At 36.7% G+C, this 21042-nt stretch overlaps 2 protein-coding genes across 2 annotated transcripts; both read right to left on the bottom strand.

Annotated features, from left to right (window-relative positions):
• Window positions 1-4556: 4556 nt before the first annotated feature.
• Window positions 4557-5974, bottom strand: LOC133735764 (uncharacterized). The gene is made up of 3 exons (XM_062163202.1): window positions 5863-5974; window positions 5055-5729; window positions 4557-4975 (listed from the first exon to the last, which is right to left on the bottom strand). Exons 2-3 carry the CDS (start codon window positions 5184-5186, stop codon window positions 4691-4693), a joined length of 417 nt encoding a protein of 138 aa, XP_062019186.1. The 5' UTR covers window positions 5187-5729; window positions 5863-5974; the 3' UTR covers window positions 4557-4690.
• Window positions 5528-8927, bottom strand: LOC133737770 (protein FAR1-RELATED SEQUENCE 5-like). The gene is made up of 3 exons (XM_062165268.1): window positions 8657-8927; window positions 5863-7595; window positions 5528-5729 (listed from the first exon to the last, which is right to left on the bottom strand). Exons 2-3 carry the CDS (start codon window positions 7593-7595, stop codon window positions 5528-5530), a joined length of 1935 nt encoding a protein of 644 aa, XP_062021252.1. The 5' UTR covers window positions 8657-8927.
• Window positions 8928-21042: the final 12115 nt, after the last annotated feature.

Genomic DNA, 21042 nt, shown 5'->3' with positions numbered 1-21042 from the left:
TGGCCTCAGGAAAATCTTGATTGGTGAAAACTTATAAAATATGGATAATTTTACTGTATATGCTGATATGCATATATATCATTCACGAATCTAATACACTAAGCACTCAATTTCTAAAACGATTACCTATTATATATACTTCTGTGATTTACCTAGCTTAACGAAGATTTTTTTTCCTAAATTACCATAAGAGTTGTTGTAGTGGCAACAGATCGAGGTGATCAAAGTGGCTACTAGTCATTTTCTTTTCACCTTGGCTCTACAATTGGAGGTCAACCCTGTTCGAAATTCATTCGTGTTGCATGTCAATACAAGTCTTAAATTTCTAAACATGCATGGTCTAGTAGCACTTCCAAAATTGATAAGGCAATCCCTCACTACAATTTTCGTCCCTTTTTTATGATCCAGTTAGCAACACACGTACAATTTGTTAAAAAAGATTTGATTGCAAGAGCTAGCCATAATTAATCCTATGTGATAACTTCGTCAAAGTGCATAATGCAAAACATAATAAAGTATGCTGCTAAAAATAATTCACGTATTCATTTTATTCATGTACATTGTGTACAGCTAGATTACAACAATAAATTGATCGTATAACATTATTTGACGTTATACTATAACAGTATTGTTATAGTACGTGTATACCATTTGCCAATCGACTTATTTATGATTCATGACCATGCCGGTTAGCACTGGAAACCTGAAGTTAGGGTACGCATATGGAGGAGACCTGCAAAGTTAATTTCTTTGGTTAATGGTTGAAGCAGCATGACCACTAGCAGGAGGCTTAGGACCAGGCACGTTGGTGGGAGGATTAGGTCCCTGGGGAGGGCGTCCACCTTTCTGCTTCGACTCCATTAAAACGAAAAGTTTGTTCTTCGTCGAGTTTTCTGTAGTAATGTGGCCTGCAAAGTTTCTTTGGTTAATGGTTGCAGCATGACCACTAGTAGGAGTCGCAGGACCAGGAACGTTGGTGTGACCATTAGGTCCACCGGGAGGAAGAACAGCCTTCTTCGTCAAGTTTTCGTCCTCGTCATGCAACACCCTGCCAGCCTCAGACAATTGCATGCTTATGAAAAATAGCAGTAGAACTGCTGTAACTCCGATAACATTAAGAACACCCATGATGATGAAATTGTACTATAAAAATTAGAAGAGCTAGCTAGCAAAGGTTAAGATCTAAAACGACAATTGAAGGATATGTGGAGATGAGGTGAGTTAAATTACTTACACATATGGATATTTATACTCACCAACATATATGCATCAATGCATGGCTTTCAACCTTGTTTCATACGTTAAACGTGGTCTAAGTAGCATTCAAATATTGAAGAAAGAATTCAGCTTAAGGGGTCGTGCAAACGTACGTTTAGGGTATACAAGAGAAGGAAAAACTACTATTAGACACTTCCAGGAAAGTGTTAATAACAATTCTCAGTCAAGAATAATATTATTTTTCCCTAAATTAAGTTGGGGAGCTTGTTCATTTTATGTTTTTGTTTTGTTTTCCCATACAATGGAATGCATTTCAGGCACAAAGAAATCAAAGGCTATATACTGCGTACCATTTTATGGGTTTCTCGATCGGTAATGTTAATGTATAAGAAATTTGGAAAACCTCATAGCATGCCTCTTTGGAACTAATATACCAGATGATATTCAGATTTCTGTTACTGAATGTCAAAATATCAAAAACTAGACGTATTTGCTGTCAATTTGACCCAAATATAGTTTGACCAATAGATGTCTGGTCTTTTAGACTCGTTATTGATCTTTTGATTAAGCAAATAGTTCGGGTTTATGTATAACTCGAACATAGCTGCCTGACTGCCTTCCAGTATAAATCGACAAATAAATTGAATTGAATTTGCTTGCGTCAAATTAGTAGTATGATCTTGTCGTGTAAAGGGTTAGCATGCACCAACTTCAAACATTCAACATTCAACATTCAACATTCAGACCCTCCCAGACGCTTTCCGATCAAATTAAGCTTCAAAAGCTCAGGCAAAAATTGTGCAGCAAGCAAATAATCGTGTCAAGTAAATAAATTTCATGAACAGGTAAGTCAAAAATATATGCCCGTCCCTCTGGTAAAAACAAGTCAACCTTTTACATTAGCAAGCTAGTAATTAAGAGTGCAAATATTCTAGCCTACAATATTGATATACTTCTCTCTGCTTCAGCGAATTGGTAATTTTTTTTCTTCTTCTTTATCGAAAAGGTGAATAATGCAAAAAGTTATATATAATTTCCCATCCGCCCATCGTTTTGGAGCACACAGGTTGAATATTACTTGAGCAATTTCACATATTTAACATATTAAAACAAAAAAAACATTGTAGAACTAAATAACATAAAGAAGAGATCTCATAATCGTTATCTTGCATGACGCTTCATCATGCAAGAGTAGATGGGATCGATCTCCCTCGGATCATGGTCCAGATTCAACAAATTTGTACTTCTTCAATGTCATGTATCTGCACATGATGTATAATATGTGGTTAAACTTTTGAGACAGACTATAGTACCCCCCAGTATGGGATACCTTTTTATTTTTATTTTTTTAAATATATAACAAGTTAATATGATGGTCTTGATCAAAAAAAAAGTTAATATGATGGTAACCTGATGAATAGGTCATCAGGTTACCCATTCAAATTTTGACACATGGCAATTTAAAAAAATTAAAATTACATTTTTAAGCACACATTTGTCATCAATTTGTAATATTGTCCATATACTTGTAAATATTGTCCTAAATTGAGTAATTACTAAAAGGTTTACCCCAATTACAGAATGGAGAACTATATTACGTGAATGAGAACACATGCTCTATTTGGTATAAATATGAAGATTTACCACTTGTACAACACATTTGTTGTCAATTTTGTAAAATGGTTCATAAATTGGTAGATGTTGTCTTAGAACTTGTAATTACTACAAACAGAACATTTTTTACAACATTTTTCATCATTTGTCCTTATATTAGTAATAATCGTTGTTAGTGATGTAATTATTTTTTCAATGAGGAAAATTACACAAGTTATCACCCAATTACACAATAGAGAACTTTATTACGTGAATGAGGACACATGTTCTATTTAGTATGAAATATGAAGATTTACCACCCGGACAACACATTCGTATTCAATTTTGTAAAATGGTTCATAAACCTGTAAATGTGGTCGTAGACCTTGTAATTACCACAAACAGAACAATTTTTACGATATTTTTCATCATCTGTCCTTATATTCATAATAATCGTTGTCAGTGATGTAATTATTTTCTTTATGGGGAACATCACACAAGTTACTACCCAATTACACAATCAAGAACTCTATTACGTGAATGAGGACACATGTTCTATTTAGTATGAAATATGAATATTTACCACCCGGACAACACATTCGTATTCAATTTTGTAAAATAGTTCATAAACCTGTAAATGTGGTCGTAGACCTTGTAATTACCACAAACAGAACAATTTTTACGATATTTTTCATCATTTGTCCTTATATTCATAATAATCGTTGTCAGTTATTTTCTTTATGGGGAACATTACACAAGTTACTACCCAATTACACAATCAAGAACTCTATTACGTGAATGAGAACACATGTTCTATTTAGTATGAAATATGAAGATTTACCACACGGACAACACATTCGTATTCAATTTTGTAAAATGGTTCATAAACCTGTAAATGTGGTCGTAGACCTTGTAATTACCACAAACAGAACAATTTTTACGATATTTTTCATCATCTGTCCTTATATTCATAATAATCGTTGTCAGTGATGTAATTATTTTCTTCATGGGGAACATTACACAAGTTACTACCCAATTACACAATCAAGAACTCTATTACGTGAATGAGGACACATGTTCTATTTAGTATGAAATATGAAGATTTACCACCTGGACAACACATTCGTATTCAATTTTGTAAAATGGTTCATAAACCTGTAAATGTAGTCGTAGACCTTGTAGTTACCACAAAGATGACATTTTTTACAACATTTTTCATCATTTGTCCTTGTATATCGTAATAAGCAAGTCAGAGAGATAATTATTTTCTCAATGACGAACATTACACAAGGTACCACCCAATTACACAATCAAGATCTCTATTACGTGAGTTAGGACACATGCTCTATTTTTTCTTTCCATTATTAATATTTTCCCAACAACAAATTGCAGGACAAGAAAGTGTTCCCACAAGAGAGGAAAGATGATCAGAAGAGTGTGGATGCTTCGTTGATAAAGTCCATTGACGCTGTCCCAGACTTGAAGACATACTTAGCTGCAAGATTCTCTCTGAGGTCTGGCATGTCTTTTAGACAGTCAGCTCTTTTCTTACTTAGGATACTTGTTCCCGTTCTTGTTTGTTTCTTTACTATGATTGTATGTTCTGTTCACATTGAGATCCGAGATTTTGTACTGATCGGCATTGCCTTGCAAGGGATGTTATGATTTTCATTTTGAAAAAAAAAAAAAAAAAAACTTAGGAAGAAACATTTTAGATGAAGTTGTGAGGAGGAATGACGAAATGAAACTTAGAGATTTGCACTCATGATTTAGGTAGAATGTTCCGATTTGGGTTTTATCCTAAAGTTGATTGTGAAAAGAAACAAACATTTGACAATCTCATAAAGATTCTGTTAAAACAAATTGTTCATGTTTTGATTTATTTTCGAGAGTTTTTATTCTTTGCACCACGAGGGCGACCACGACCCCTTGCTTGTAGTGTTGAGGTTTTTCTCTGCACGACTTTTGAACAGCTCTTGCCATGATGTTGATCAACACTATTTCCAGTAGCTTCATCAATTGCTTCTATTGTCTTGATCTTGTTCTTGGCACCATCATTTTTGTTTTCATTATCTAAAGCCTCATTAATTTTCACCCATGCTTGGTTCTTTGGGTGCTTCAACATCCAAAGGGCAAGTTGCACACGACGATTTACGGAATCTAACTGCATTTAGTAAACAACAAAGTTATACAATAGGGGAAAAAAAACATCATATATTGCAATTAAAGTTGAATCATCTTACCTCATCTTTCAATGGATTATCATAGTTTATTATGTATCTGAGCATGAAAATGCCACAATCGAAGTTGTTTTGTTGAATGTGAATGTCATCTTCTATGAGCATAAATCTTGGCAAGGAGGTGTAGAGAAACATATATCTTGTCTAGGAGGGTATCTTTCTTCTATGAGCAGAAATCTTGGCAAGGAGGTGTATTGATACATATATGTCGTCTAGGAGGGTATCTTTCTTCTATGAGCATAAATCTTGGCAAGGAGGTGTAGAGAAACATATATCTTGTCTAGGAGGGTATCTTTCTTCTATGAGCAGAAATCTTGGCAAGGAGGTGTAGAGAAACATATATCTTGTCTAGGAGGGTATCTTTCTTCTATGAGCAGAAATCTCGGCAAGGAGGTGTAGAGAAACATATATCTTGTCTAGGAGGGTATCTTTCTTCTATGAGCAGAAATCTTGGCAAGGAGGTGTATTGATACATATTACAATGTTATTACCCTGATAGGATCTCTTACAATGTTATTACATGGATCTGGACTATCACCTACATCTTTTTGTTGCTTCAAAACATCTCCAAGTATCGACTCCAATCTACTGAGTTCTTTCTTCAAAATGTCGGTACCCTCCTTTGTCTGTGAAGCAAGATATGATATCCTGCTACTTAAATAACTTAAATCTCCATGCCTGCAATGCATTAACACAAGAATTAACCAAAAAAAAAGAACTCTCTGTACAAAAAGAGATCTTTCATTACATTAACTTATTATATGAAATAAAATAAAAAATATCACTGATATTGACAAGGATGTTTATGTACCTGGCCAATCGTACAGCTTCACTAGGCATATTTTCCTTGGAAACTGTGGAGTGAAATTCAGATTTTGCTTGCTTTGTCCACCGCTTTAATACTAAGGACAAAGGTATCTCCCTCATGCGCTCATGCTTCATTACATTAAATAAATGAGAACATGGGATGCCTTCACATTCATAAAGTTTGCAAGAGCATACTACTCGAGGATCACTTTCCCGATGATAATAAGTAGTTGTGCACTCTTTCTCTTCATCATTGTTATAACTAGACGTAATGTACACACGACATGAATTCAGATGCATGATCCTTGAAGTTATCAGTCCTCCAACCCGATCTATCTCCACACATATTAGTTGAAACACATTATCCGTATAAATGGTAGAGGCATGCTTCTCTAACTGTCTGAGTTGGGTAGAAAGTACATGAGCGGAGTTATTTGATCGAAAATCTTCTTCAGCTACTTTATTTCTAAGTCGTTCCAATGCTTTATCAAGCTGCGGAATGAGTTCAATCAATTTCACTCCACTGAAGCTGAGACTATCCTTCACATACCTATTCATGCCTTCACATCGCTGCGTGCTACGCATGCGAGCGAAAAAATGTCCACTCACAAATGCTTCAGCCCATTTCTCTCGTTTATCATACATCATCTTCACCCAATTTCTATTATGAAGACCATATTTTTCCACCATAGCTCTCCATCGTTGCTCAAAACCACAGGGAGTTGTTTCATCAAACATGCAACGTCTGAACTCTGCAACTATTTCAGGGTTGCGTAAGTTTTTCTGAGCATTTTTAGAAATATGCCATGTACATAAACGATGTGGACAACCTGGAACCACTAGTTCAATAGCCTTTCCCATTGCTTCATCACCGTCGGTCAAAATGCCCAGAGGTTTTTTGCCCTCCATAGACTCTAAGAACATCTGCAAAACCCATGTGTATGTCTCAACTGTTTCATCTACCAATAATGCAAAACCAAAAATTGTAGTCAATAGATGGTTGTTTGATCCCACAAACAATACCAAGGGCTTCCCTTCAGCTGCTTTTCCTTCAAGATAGGCAAGTGTAGCTTTTGCATCCCCTTCAAGTACAATTTCACGTTGACTCGAGTCCAATTTATTGTACAAGTCTTTCATTTTGAAACCAACATTCGCAAACCCTCCAGATATGTCAGCCATGTATTGATATGCATGACAAGTCTTAATGGATACTCTCCGCATAGATGTGGCTAAAGCTAAATGAGAATCTGGGACAGACCGATGTGACCTAAGAAAATGAGACTCCTGTGGCTGTGCAAGATCATGTGAATGATCTGTTTTGAAATCAACTACGACATACGAGTTCTTCTCCTTGAAGTACCTTACCTTGAACAAACATGGGCAGTGACACCTTGTCAATTTCTTTGGCATACGGACATTATTATTGTTGTCCATATATTTCTCTAGTCTTTCCCCCTCTGCAGAACAAACCCATTTGCGGATAGTGACTCTCCCAGTCCTTGCACTTGTTCTCTTGTCATCCTTTCTAACATCAAAACCCATTGCTTTCGCATAAGCATAGTAAAAAGTCTCTGCTGCCTCAACAGTTACAAACTTCACGCCTATAATGTCTTCTGGAGCCAACTTATCGTATCTAATACCATTATATTCCAACTGATTGATGCCACTTTCAGACTCTTGCAAATTAGTGTCTGAAATCTCAGGTTGAGGTTCATCTAATGCATCCTGACTTGACATCTGAAACATATAACATGAAAATGAATATTGACAGAGACGTTTAAAATCCTCAAGGAACCAAGTGTCAGTTTTTTGTGTTCATATTACATCAAGTTGAATGAGTCCACATTTAGTCCAGAGATTTTCTTAGAAAGACACCATTAGAATCCGAATATTTAACTCTTGATAGGAAATTGCATAGACCATAAACATGACTATATATAGGATAAAATTTATCTGATGCTACCAGCAGCTATTGTCTTTTATAGAATGAGCTATAAATACGAATCCATATGGCAACTACAGGCAAGAATTAGACAATGATGACTATATTAAACGGATTCAAAATGATACAAATCTATCCAATATAAAAGGTGCAGCAAGAGACTGAGGTGCTATAAAGAAGTTTGAAGTGGCTTATTGTCACATATGGAAAGAAACTACTTCAATGCCGGCAACAATTGCCGTCCCCTGAAATAAACCTAGGTAAGTAATGACAAACTTTCAGTGATTTCAATCATCCCACCCATCTTATCCCCAATTATAATAAAGAAATGAGATATAACATGAGCATTCCTTGGACAATATGTGGTTGGTTTTATTAATTAAGGATCAATGAGGTCTGCAAGTTAATAGTTTTATTATGAACCAAAAGCTTTTCAGCACTACTCCAATCAGATGGAGATTACAGAAGCCATAGAACAACAAATATCAAGTATCTAAATGAGCCGTTTACATATATTGCGAAAATTGGATGATAATGATACGTGCTCACAAGTTGCTAATGAAACTGAATGCCTACTCACAACGGTAATATTATTAAAGACCACAGAATTCATAAGATACAAACAGAATGAAAACTATGAGCAACCTAATGAATCCAGATTACGTCCGGAGTCTACTTAACCACAAAGCATAATGATGCATAATAGTTACTCTATGCAGATGCATCGCATAAGTGGATATGGATTGGTATTAATTGCACTAGTCGCTGTTCTTCTGGCAATGGTGCTTTGTAGCATGTGCTACCTACTACGAAGAAAACTTAACAGAACAATATGACCTTAACAGAACAATCTGACCTTAAGTCCTTTCGAGAACAATCTGACCAAGCCAACAACAGAAACAAGAACACCCAAATATCCAGAATTCCAGCTTCACCAAATTTCCAACTTTGCAACATTACGCCTTTACCAAATTCCCAGTTGATATCAGTAAGACAGAAATAAATTGAACAATACCAATTCAAAATTTCAATTTTCAATTTTCCAATTCAACCTCAGTTCAATAATTCCCATAATCCCAGATTCTCAATTTATCAGAACAAGAACATTGGAAGAAGTAAAAAACAAGAACTTACGTGGAGAACCCGTGGGCTGGAAGACTGGAGGAGCAGTGGAGTGGAGGAGCGCCGCGCACCGAGGCCCGACGCCGGAGGCACGGTGATGAACTGAGACCGACGGCGAAGTGAGGCTATGAGGGTGAGACTGAGATTGAGAGAGCGAACTGAGAGAGCTTACGTGGAGAACCCGTGGGCTGGAAGACTGGAGGAGCAGTGGAGTGGAGGAGCGCCGCGCACCGAGGCCCGACGCCGGAGGCACGGTGATGAACTGAGACCGACGGCGAAGTGAGGAGAGAGCGAACTGAGAGAGCGAACCGTACGTTTGGGGTTTTTTTTTTTTTTTTTTTTAACAGGTTACCTTACCTGCTGAATAGGTTAATTATTTGTTGAATATCCATGACCATTAGATATATTACTGATCCAATGGTCACAAATATTCACAAAACCCCAGTATGGGATACCCCCCAGTACTGTAGAATTTTCCTAAACTTTTACCTTTGTTTTAGACATATATATATGGTCACTTAAATACATGTGTTATAGGTTTAATATTTAAGTGAGTCATACATGTGTTTGTTATGCAGTATATGGTACGCATCATATAATAAATTTCTAGTGATATATGAATAAAAAACGATTAAATTTAGTTTAACTCCCCCCCCCCTTCTCGAGATTTGGGGGTAACTTCATGTTAGTCTCTGTAGTCTCAATTTAATCAGAAACATCCATGAGATCACTTATGTGTATCTTTTTCTTTCTTTTGAAATAAAGGGGAGATGGAGAGTATTGTTGCTCTTCTATCTTCAATCTTAATTAAAAAAAAAAATCAAAAACATCCCTGAGCTTTCCAATTTCAGTCAATCGTGTTCAATTTCTCAGATTCCATCCAAATTGGACGTTAAGTCCGACGATGGGGCCCACACTTTAAGGGCTAAAAGAGTCATATGGGCTTATATTCCTCGACCTAGCCCGACCCATTAGAATAATGAGCTCGGGTCTTGCCGGGCCGCTTTTAAACGTACCGGGTAGGCCTGGGCACGGACCGAGCCCATTATGTATTTCACTGGGCCTGAGACCGAGCCTGAACAGTTCGGGTCGGGCCCATATTAAGTTTTCACCATCCAGGGACCGGGAAGGCCCGGACAGTTTACAAACGGGCCGGTCCTTCGGCCTTTTCGGGCCCAAATCTAAATTTCTGGAAAATACATACTTTCAGGCTTTTCCAGTTTTCCTACTAATCATGGAGAACTTGTTTCTTAATTAACAAAACGTGTACTGTTAAATCAAAATATCAAACAACAAACCAGAGGAAAGAAGTTACTAAAAAGCCATAAATAATCAAATAACCGTATATGATGGCTTAATGTCATGGAATAACAAATCACAATCACATCTCTAATGTTCCATGTTTCCAACTTCTAACATCAGAACCAAACTATCCAAACTTCAAAGTCCAAAACATAACAAATCCATTTGTTCCAAGTAACCAAACTTAACAACCACACAGTCCAAACTTAACAACCAACCAAACAGTCCAAACTTAACAAATAACAAGCTCAACTCCAAACTGCCGTTGATCTGCAAAGTGGCAAATCTTCCAAGTTCCAACCAAACCAAATGAAAATACTCAAAATAGAATATGAATAGCATGGGAAGTAAAAGAAACCGGCAAATGAGCAAGGGAAACAGCAACTCCATCTTCAAAACCAAAGAAACCAGCAAGTGAGGAAGAGAACCAGCAACTCCAACTTCAAAACCAACATGGTACGTAGTAGGCAGCAACTAGTACCACACTGAAGCTAATTTCTGATTTTTTGAACTGCAAATCACACATCGAGTTAGCAGATTAACACTCACACCAAATCAATCAGTAACCAAAATACCAAATCAATCAGTAACAAAAGAACTCGAATACCAAATCACACCTTTAGAAGTAGACTTTGCAGATTTTGTCGGTTTTGTAGCAGTACTAGTATACGGTGCCTGAGTTGAGGTTTTGACTGTTTTGTCTTGATATTCTGCAAGTTAAAAGAAATTTAAAAGGTTACCAACTCCAAGTTGTGCAGATAATGAACATCAAGAAATACAAAAGGTTACTAACTCCAAGTTGTGCAGATAATGAACATCAAGAATTGAATACTTAAAAACTGACCTTTCTCAATGTCTTCATAGAGTAGCACCTCCTCGATGGTTGGAACATACTCTAGACCCATTATTCCCGGACTCTTAAGCCAATTTTGCAAGCATATAAGGGCTTCAACACTCCTAGGAGTTAAGGAACTCCTGTGTGGATCGATTACTCGCTTGCCTGTGCTAAAGCATGACTCGGAAGCTACTGTGGAGACCTGAATGGCTAGCACATCTTTTGCCACAGCTTGCAAGTTGGGATATTTTGATCCACTGTGCTTCCACCAAGTTAAAATTTCAAAGGTTTCCCCCACTTTAGGCCTCTCGAAGGGATCAATAATGTATCTATCAACTTCACACTCCACCACAATTTCATCGTTGTTCTCAAGTTCTTTCGCCTAATTATCCATCATTTCGGCCATCTTGCCACTGGCACCTCTCGTACCAGAATGCCTCGATCGATCCATTGGTGACCTTCTCCTTTTGGTTTGAGGCTGAATTCATTGAAGCTGCATATGTATCAGTCAAGGCTACTAGCAGATCTTTGACCTTTGCTTCCCTCACTTTAGCTTCACCATCATCCATGCCTAACTCAGTCTTGCAAATATGAGTGAAATTTCGAAGTTTATACCTAGGATCAAGAAACTAAGGCAACCAAAAGAAGCTGATTGACATCATCGATGTTGCCAAAATATTTTTGAAACTTATTCTTCATCCTCACTGCCATCCGACCCATCAACGATTCTGTTTCATTCTCATAAGTGATGGAATTCCTGCAAGTATACAGGGTGGATGTAGTATAGTAATGGAAGAGAAGGGGTTGTCGTTCCCACGAGGATATTAAGTCAATTCACAATATGGAAACCTAAATTAATTAAAACCAAAAACACACAAAACAAGAAACACAAATCGATTAAGACACACACAATGACTCAAAATAAGACTATGATTTTCACGGTTTTGAAAAGAGTTGTTGATAATGGGAAAATAACTTGAAAACAGAAACTTAAAAAGTGAATCTAAATAAATTGAAATTGAAAAGAGTCTATAATGATTGAAAGTAAAAATATGATGATGATGAGCCTAGGGTGTCGGAATCAACCACAAGCAATCTTATCTACGTTTTGAACCAACCAATGGATTCTTTCGTTTCTTTTGATAACAATTCCCGTATCTAAGTTCAGGTACGACACTTAGACCATAGTTTTCCTTAAGTGTATGATTCTCTCCAGGTACGGCAGAGGTCGTATATCCTAGCATGCAGTCTATCCAGGTACGGCATAAATTTAACATATAGGACTCATTACATTCTAGAAAACAAGGGAATCATGCAAACCATTACTTCAGGTACGACAATAATGAAATTCACAATTCTTTATCTCATGAAGCTAATTTGAATTATATTGCAGGTACGCCTCAAATTCATCTTTTGATAACTAGATGCAAAGCCCTAAAGGTCGCGAATCAATAGAACTTTAACATAAGCAACAATTCAAGCAGAGATTAAGAATTTATCAAAAAGAAACTATTAATCCATCAATTGAATATCAAAACATGTAAACAATCATGCTAGGGCCTCATCCTAGCCCTAGAAAAGGAGTTTAGCTACTCATGTTCAAAGAAAACATAATAGAAAATCTTAAAAACATAAAAGAACTTGTTGAATGGAGATGGAAGGTGAACACGTGATGGCAGCAGCTTTCTTTGATGAAAATCTGATATTGATGTAAAACCATAGTTACATGCTCACAACATATGCACAACAATCATAAAAGGATTAAGGCTTACCTTCAGCAATAACAGGCATGGATTCCATCTTATGCAACTGCCTAACTCGATCACTGAATGTGGTCTTCTGTTACTTACCAACTTGTTTCTCAATGGACAGAACAATATGCAATAGTCGTGGTAGTAATCAGGGACCAATTCATCTGTATATATATGAGACTTAAACCTCAAGAAGCTTCCCATTAAAGCATTCCTTGTCGGTTTAGGTTTCACTCTTAGATTCCTAATGTATCACAACTTGTAGCCTTTCTTGTCGACTAAGTAATGGATTACTATCCTTAATGAATTGATACACTATTCATTAAGTTACTAGTATTGATTTACTGTTTGTATCCATGTTAAACTAGGATTGATATTAAGCTAATCATCAATTACTTTATGATGATATGTGTTATGTCTATATTTGATCTTACAATCTCCCCCTTGGACTCACACATATCATGCTCGATGATTTGCACCAGAGAACATCAAAACCTACTTAACTTACTGAAGTGCGCGCCAGATAACAAACTCAAATCGAAAATCCATTCCAACATGGTCAGATCACAGTTACTTATGCAGAGCAAGAAACAGTATACATTTTAACAAAAATGCAGAGTTTCAAAACCACTAACATAAGCTTCTGCAATCCACATATATTCAACCAGAAGTGATACAATATATGTTAATGTGTATCAACAAGTAAACATATATTAGGTCCTACTTTATGTTTCTAAAACCAGAAACTCAAGCAAATTTACTGAACACTGATGGCTTAAAAAATATTGCTTGAACCTTAACATCATGCTTCACATGATTTAAGCCATCTGATAGCAAGTATGATATTCAAAACAAGATGATAATTTCCAAAATAAAACAATAAAGCTGCAGCAAAATCATAACTGGAAATACCTCAAAAGTTTATTGATAATAATAAAATCTGTCATTACAAACAAGTTGTGATAAATAAAGTCAAAAGATCACAACTAAAAATACAAGAACTCAAAAACCTTAGAAATTTAAATTGCTCCAACTGGATTAACTCTCTACTGAACCTAAGCATCTAGATTAGCTAAAACTCCAATGCTTGCCGTATGCTTCTGGAATGCTGCTACTGACAAGGCCTTGGTGAAGGGGTCTGCTAGCTGTGAATTCGTGTCAATACTCAAAACAGCTATTTCACCATGCTTTACCCTTTCTCTAACACTGTAATACTTTAGATCAATGTGTTTAGAATTATTTGATCTTTTACTGTTCTTGCTAAAGAAAACTGCTGCTTCATTATCACAATAAATCACAAGTGTGCCTGCCACAATGTGACTTAACACTTTGGTCTGCATCAAGAAATTCCTGATCCAAAGTCCTTCACACACAGTTTCATATACTGCAATAAATTCAGCTTGCATGGTGGAGGTTGAAACTAGTGTTTGCTTCATGGTTTTCCAAGCAACTGCACCTCCTGCTAGCATGTACACATATCCACAAGTTGACTTCTTGGAGTCTGGATAGTTCCCTGCGAAATCAGAATCTGAAAATCCAACGAGTTTCAAATCCTCCACTTGCCTATAAACTAGCATGTGACTTTTAGTTTTCTGCAGGTACCTCAACACTTTCTTCCCAGCTACCCAATGTTCATGGCCTGGATTAGATTGAAATCTCGATAAAATCCCTACTGCAAAAGACAAGTCTGGCCTAGTGCAGACTTGTGCATACATGAGACTTCCTACAAGTCTAGCATAAGGCTTTGACTCCATAATTTCTTTCTCAACATCACTATTAGGACTCTGCTTCTTGGTTAACTTATCACCTTTGGACATGGGAACTTCTCCAGCTGCACACTTTTCCATACCAAATCTCTTCAAAACTTTGGTAATATAATTCTGTTGAGACAAACCAAGTAGTCTATGTGCTCTATCTCTTTTAATCTCAATGCCTAGTACATAGGATGCTTCTCCTAAGTCTTTCATGTCAAAATTCTTTGACAGAAAACTCTTGGTGTCTTTAAGCAGTTTAAAATTACTGCTAGCCAAAAGTATATCATCGACATAGAGTACTAGGAAAATAAAATTGTTCCCAATTGTCTTCAAGTAAACACACTCATCAACAAGATTCTCTGTAAATCCAAAAGTAGAAATCACAGAATCAAATTTCTTGTACCACTGTCTAGAAGCTTGTTTAAGGCCATAAATTGATTTTCTTAACCTGCATACTAAGTTTTCACTTCCAGCTTGCACAAAACCTTCTGGCTGCTTCATATAAATCACTTCATCTAGTTCACCATTCAAGAAGGCTGTTTTAACATCCATTTGGTGCAGCTCCATATCAAAATGAGCCACTAAAGCCATGATTATCCTAAACGAGTCTTTTGTAGAAACTGGAGAAAAAGTCTCAGTAAAATCAATGCCCTCCTTCTGTGTAAAACCCTTGGCAACTAATCTTGCTTTATGTCTCTCTACATTGCCATTTGCATCTCTTTTGGTTTTGAAAACCCATTTACAACCTATAGGTTTCTGATTAGGGTCAGGTTCAACTAATTCCCAAACTGCATTTTGGCTCATGGAATCAATTTCTGCTTCCATTGCTAGCTGCCATTGGTGAGATTCATTACTTTCAATAGCCTGGTTAAATGTAGTTGGATATTGTCCTCTGCACAGTCCATTTCAATTTCTGCTTCTTGCAGATAAACAATGTAGTCATTATCTTCCCCCCCCCCCCCCATAAGTTGGTTTTCTTGCTCTCTGTGATCTTCTAGGCTGAGGGTTGACAGGGACTTGATCAGTTACAGGGTCAGTTACTTGACCAGTGACAGTTACTTGGTTAGTTACTTGACCAGTGACATGGCCAGTTACTTGTCCAGCGACAGTTACTTGGTCAGTGACTTGACCAGTGACAGGTACTTGACCAGTTACATGGTCAGTTACATAACCAGGTACAGTTACTTGGTCAGTTACATGGTCAGTGACATGACCAGTTACATGACCGGTTACTTGATCAGGGACAGTTACGAGGTCAGTTACTCGACCAGTTACATCTTGTTCTAAAGGCAATACAACACTTATATTCTCATCCGACACAATTTCCTCAAAATCTGAGGTTAAATCCTCAAGGTTTGTATTGTGAACTTTTTCACTTAGAAACTTTACTTGATGTGTTTCAAAAATTCTAGGTGAATGATGAGCAGAATATAATTTATAGCCTTTAGATTTATCTGGATAACCTATAAAATAGCAACTAACTGTCTTAGGATCAAGTTTATTCAAGCTTGGATTATAAATCCTAGCTTCTGCATGACATCCCCAAACATGGCAGTGATGAAGACTAGGTTTTCTGCCACACCAAAGCTCAAAAGCAGTATTTTCTATGGCTTTGCTAGGTGTTCTGTTGCAAATATAATTTGCAGTTTTTAAAGCCTCACCCCACAGAAATTTAGGCAAACCTGTTGTACACATCATACATCTAACCATGTTCAAAAGAGTCCTATTCTTTCTCTCTGCAACACCATTCTGTTGTGGGTTATAGGGTGTTGTATATTGAGCTTTAATTCCATTTTCTTGCAAAAACAAGGCAAATGGACCCTTTTGTTGGCCGGATTCAGTGTACTTGCCATAGAACTCACCCCCTCTATCTGATCTTACTGTTTTGATTTTCTTTTCTAGTTGATTTTCTACCTCAGACTTAAAGATTTGAAAAGCTTTCAATGCTTGTGCCTTTTCTGAAAGTAGATAAACATAACTGTATCTAGAAAAATCATCAATGAATGTGATAAAATACACATTCCCACAGATAGTTTGATGCCTAAATGGTCCACATATATCAGTGTGTATGAGTTCTAATAAATTTTGGCTTCTATATGCAGTCTTCTTTCTAGTATTAGTTATTTTTCCCTTAAAGCATTCAACACAATCTGTTAGATCAGAAAAATCAAGTTCATTTAGGATGTTGTTTTTCACCAAAATTTTCAGTCTCTCTTTTGAAACATGGCCGAGTCTTCTATGCCATAAAAATGCAGACTTTTCATTTAGTTTGGTTCTTTTAACACCTGTTAAAGTGCTAGTACTGTTGGTGTTATTTTCAACAAGTAAAATTTCTTGTTGAGCCATTGAACAATTTAACTGTAAATAATCATTCATAATAACACCAGAACCAATTTGAACAGAATTTTTAGAAATAAGAATTCCATTACTATCCATAACAAGTCTACAACCAGATTTTACTAAAAGAGAAACTGAAACCAAATTCCTTCTCATGGAAGGTACATAAAAAACATTGTCCAGAACTAATAATTTTCCTAATCCTAAATCGAGCTTTAAGGTTCCAATAGCCTTGACTGCCACTCTCATGTCGTTGCCTACACACAGGTTCACTTCATCACTTTTTGGGATTCTCCTCCTTATGAATCCCTGCAAAGAATTAGTAATATGAATAGGTGAGCCTGAATCTATCCACCAAGACTGTGGTTCAACATTTATAAGATTAATTTCTAAGGAAAAAACTGTATTAGAAAAAATCTTACCCTTTTTGGCTAACCAATTCTTATAGCCAGTGCAGTCCTTTTTCATATGTCCTACTCTTTTGCAAAAGTAGCACTTGAACCTGAATGGCCTGTTTTCCTTGGCCACTGCAGCTGTTGAACTCTTAGTTATGGCTTTGGTAGGCTTGAGCTTGTTCTGGGGTTTTTTCCTTTTAGGCTTCTCAATGAGGTTAATGGTTGTAGCAGGTTCCTTTTCTTCCTTGATCCTAGATTCCTCATCCACACAGATGGATATAAGTTCATCTAGAGTCCAATTTCCCTTTTGAGAGTTGTAACTGGTCCTAAGATGACTAAAACTGTTAGGCAAGGAATGTAGTGCATAATGCACTACCTGCTCATCCCTAACCCCCATCAAGAGCTCTCTGAGTCTGCCATTTATATTGATCATCTTCATAATATGCTCTCTAACTCCCCCTGAACCCATGTACTTTAGATCATGAAACTCCTTGGTTAGCCTAGCTGCTTCTGCTTTTTCACTTTCTTTAAACTTAGCACCTATGAGTTCCAGAAAATCTGATGCTAGCTCAGGCTCTTCTATACTTCCCCTGACAGTCTTAGACATAGATGTTCTAATGAGGTTCTTAGCCATTCTATTGGATCTATGCCACTTCTTGTAAAGGTCAGTATCTTTCTTGGTGCTCTTTTCATTTAACTCTTCAGGCTTATCCTCAGTAAAGTAGTAGTCTATGTTCTCATGCATTCCCATATAATTTTCCACAGAGTCTAGCCAAGCTCTATAGTTGGTTCCAGTTAACATCAAGACACTGTTCAAGTTCATGTAAGAGTTACCTAAGGAGCAAAACAAAAATTCGAGTGAGTTCTCAGTTTGTAAAGAAAATATGTTTAAGTTTTCTGTGTTTTATTTAGCTTTAAGTAACCAAAACAAGAACATACAGAAAACCTAAACAACCATACTTGCATTCATGTCAGTCCATAACAAAAACAATATTAAGCATCACTTTTGAGCAGAAACTTAATATCCTGGAGTTCTTTATCAATATGCCATGTTCAATGAAAACAAGTTATCCAAAGAAATTTATCCACATCTTTAGACAGAAGAAAAATTTCTAAGTATCCGTATTTATTTTCATCTAGCATGCATACTGCTGTTTTGTATTCTAAAACCATACTTTACCACTTCTTTGGAAGATAAAACTGAAGCATAGTTTTAAAACACAAAACACAATTTCAGTTTTGTTACTCGATCAGGTACAGTTACTTGGTCAGTTGCTTGGTCAGTTACTTGACCAGTTACACGTACCTGATCAATGTTTTCTGCCAACATCAATGAAGGATGCTTTGTCCATCATAATCACTTATGCCAACAGAAAACCACAAAACATATGAGCTCTTTTACTTTACATTCTATCCAGATTCATCCTTGTAAGAAAATTAAGCTCTTGTATCTGTCAACTTTAACGTGTAAACAAAATCTGGGAGATTTCTGTTCTTCATACAATTTTACACAATCACAGATACAATACCACATCATCAATCAATTCAACATGCATATTCAAGCATAACCAAAATTGATTCGATTCCAAGAAACCACAGAACAATCAAGAAATTGTAAATTTCATCCGGTCACCATCTACTCTAGCCTAACGCACGCCGGGAATGCAACTAGGGTTCTTGAGCACAATCAAAAATTCAATTATCATGCTTTGAACCGAAAACAATTTTCACAGAAAAACCTGTTTTTGCTTTTTCCCCAATTTGCTGCTTAAGAAATCATAGCGGAAGCGTGAATTTTATAATTAACCAGATGCAGCAGTCGACTTAAGTAACTTACCTTGATCAGGTACCTGACCAGTTACTTGGTCAGTTACCTGGTCAGTTACTTACTTGGTCAGATACCTGACCAGTTACATGACCAGTGACTTGGTCAGTAACCTGATCAATTACTTGACCCGTAAAGCAAAAAACTCTTAAAAAATTTTATGTTTGTTTTGCAAAACCCTAAAACGATTTTTCATATTTGTGAGCCTATGCTCTGATACCAATTGTAAAACCATAGTTACATGCTCACAACATATGCACAACAATCATAAAAGGATTAAGGCTTACCTTCAGCAATAACAGGCATGGATTCCATCTTATGCAACTGCCTAACTCGATCACTGAATGTGGTCTTCTGTTACTTACCAACTTGTTTCTCAATGGACAGAACAATATGCAATAGTCGTGGTAGTAATCAGGGACCAATTCATCTGTATATATATGAGACTTAAACCTCAAGAAGCTTCCCATTAAAGCATTCCTTGTCGGTTTAGGTTTCACTCTTAGATTCCTAATGTATCACAACTTGTAGCCTTTCTTGTCGACTAAGTAATGGATTACTATCCTTAATGAATTGATACACTATTCATTAAGTTACTAGTATTGATTTACTGTTTGTATCCATGTTAAACTAGGATTGATATTAAGCTAATCATCAATTACTTTATGATGATATGTGTTATGTCTATATTTGATCTTACAATTGAAGGGTACTTCTCCATCTTGACACATTCTCCTTTTATAAGATGCAACTTTTCCTTCTTACTTTAGGCCTATGGAACTCCTTATTAACTTAGCACAAAAGAAAGGTGATGTGGCACCCTAAAATTCCAAGGAAACATATGTTTGGGCTCTCAAACGGTCCATAATGCTATGTCAATTTTTCCAGAATTTTGCTAAGTCATTCAGGCCTTGAAAACTCGAGCCTTTGGAAACACATCACAAATCCGCGTATCGACTGAACTGCCTGTACTTAAACTGCCATATCTCCCTCTAGGGATATCGAAATCACGAACCGTAAAATTCTCCAGAAACTAGACATTCAGGGCTTTCCGTGCATATAAGGTTCGTTTTCTGGTTGTCTCTGGATCAGTACAGTTTAATTCTCAAAGTTAGCCATTCTGCAGAGGCTGCTTCAGTTTTTAGGATTGCAAAGCACCTTCAATCCTTTTCCTCTCTTTTTCCTTCTTTTTCTCATCCTTGCTCTTCATACCTATAAACACACTAAACTAAGTAAATGAACCATAAAAAAGGAGAACTAGACATAAATATCAAGATTAAGAAGAACAAAAATATTGGAAAATATAAGCATATCAATAAGCCATTCCAGGCTGCAAAAACAGTCCATCAATCTCACCCTCTATTGCCACAATGTCATGGAAAGCTGAATGGGCAGTAGGCTTCAAAGTTGCACTTATCCTCAACGTAACGTCGTAGAAAACTAGTAAAAATTGGCAGAAAATGGCAGCCATTTCCCAATCGTCATCATTAGGTGGTCCGACCCTCTTCCTACGAGTTTTGGACTTCGCTTCCTTCACCACTTCTAAATCTTCATCTATCACATCATCTTCATCGAAATATCCATTATATTGATGCACATTCTCTTCACCTAACCGAACAAAGGCCTTTTTCAATGCAATTGCTGTGTCCAACATTAGAAATGTGGAGTTCCACCTAGTTAGAACATCAAGAATGCAAACTTTGTTGGAATCCAAAATTTCCTTCTCAACACACAACTTGAATTCATCGAGCCTAGAAGAAGAATACCTCACATACCTCACTGCATTTCTAATTGATGCAACCAACTTGTCCATAATAGACAAGCCGGATCTAACTACGAGGTTCAAAATGTGAGCCAAGCACCTCACATGTAGATGCTTCCCTCCCAAAACCGGGGGACTTGTCCAATTCAACATCTTCTT

This window comes from Rosa rugosa, chromosome 3 (assembly GCF_958449725.1).
Source record: "Rosa rugosa chromosome 3, drRosRugo1.1, whole genome shotgun sequence".
Lineage (NCBI taxonomy): Eukaryota > Viridiplantae > Streptophyta > Magnoliopsida > Rosales > Rosaceae > Rosa > Rosa rugosa.
The sequence above is the reverse complement of the archived record's forward strand: the minus strand, read 5'-3'. Positions and strand labels throughout refer to the sequence as shown.

Excerpts from the sequence above, each read along its gene's own strand:
- LOC133735764 (XM_062163202.1), bottom strand. The coding sequence starts at position 5,186 with ATGTTTCTCTACACCTCCTTGCCAAGATTTATGCTCATAGAAGATGAC. Across the intron at positions 4,976-5,054 it reads ATAATCCATTGAAAGATGAG|TTAGATTCCGTAAATCGTCG; the intron begins GTAAGATGATTC and ends TACTAAATGCAG.
- LOC133737770 (XM_062165268.1), bottom strand. The coding sequence starts at position 7,595 with ATGTCAAGTCAGGATGCATTAGATGAACCTCAACCTGAGATTTCAGAC. Across the intron at positions 5,730-5,862 it reads GAAGCTGTACGATTGGCCAG|GCATGGAGATTTAAGTTATT; the intron begins GTACATAAACAT and ends AATGCATTGCAG.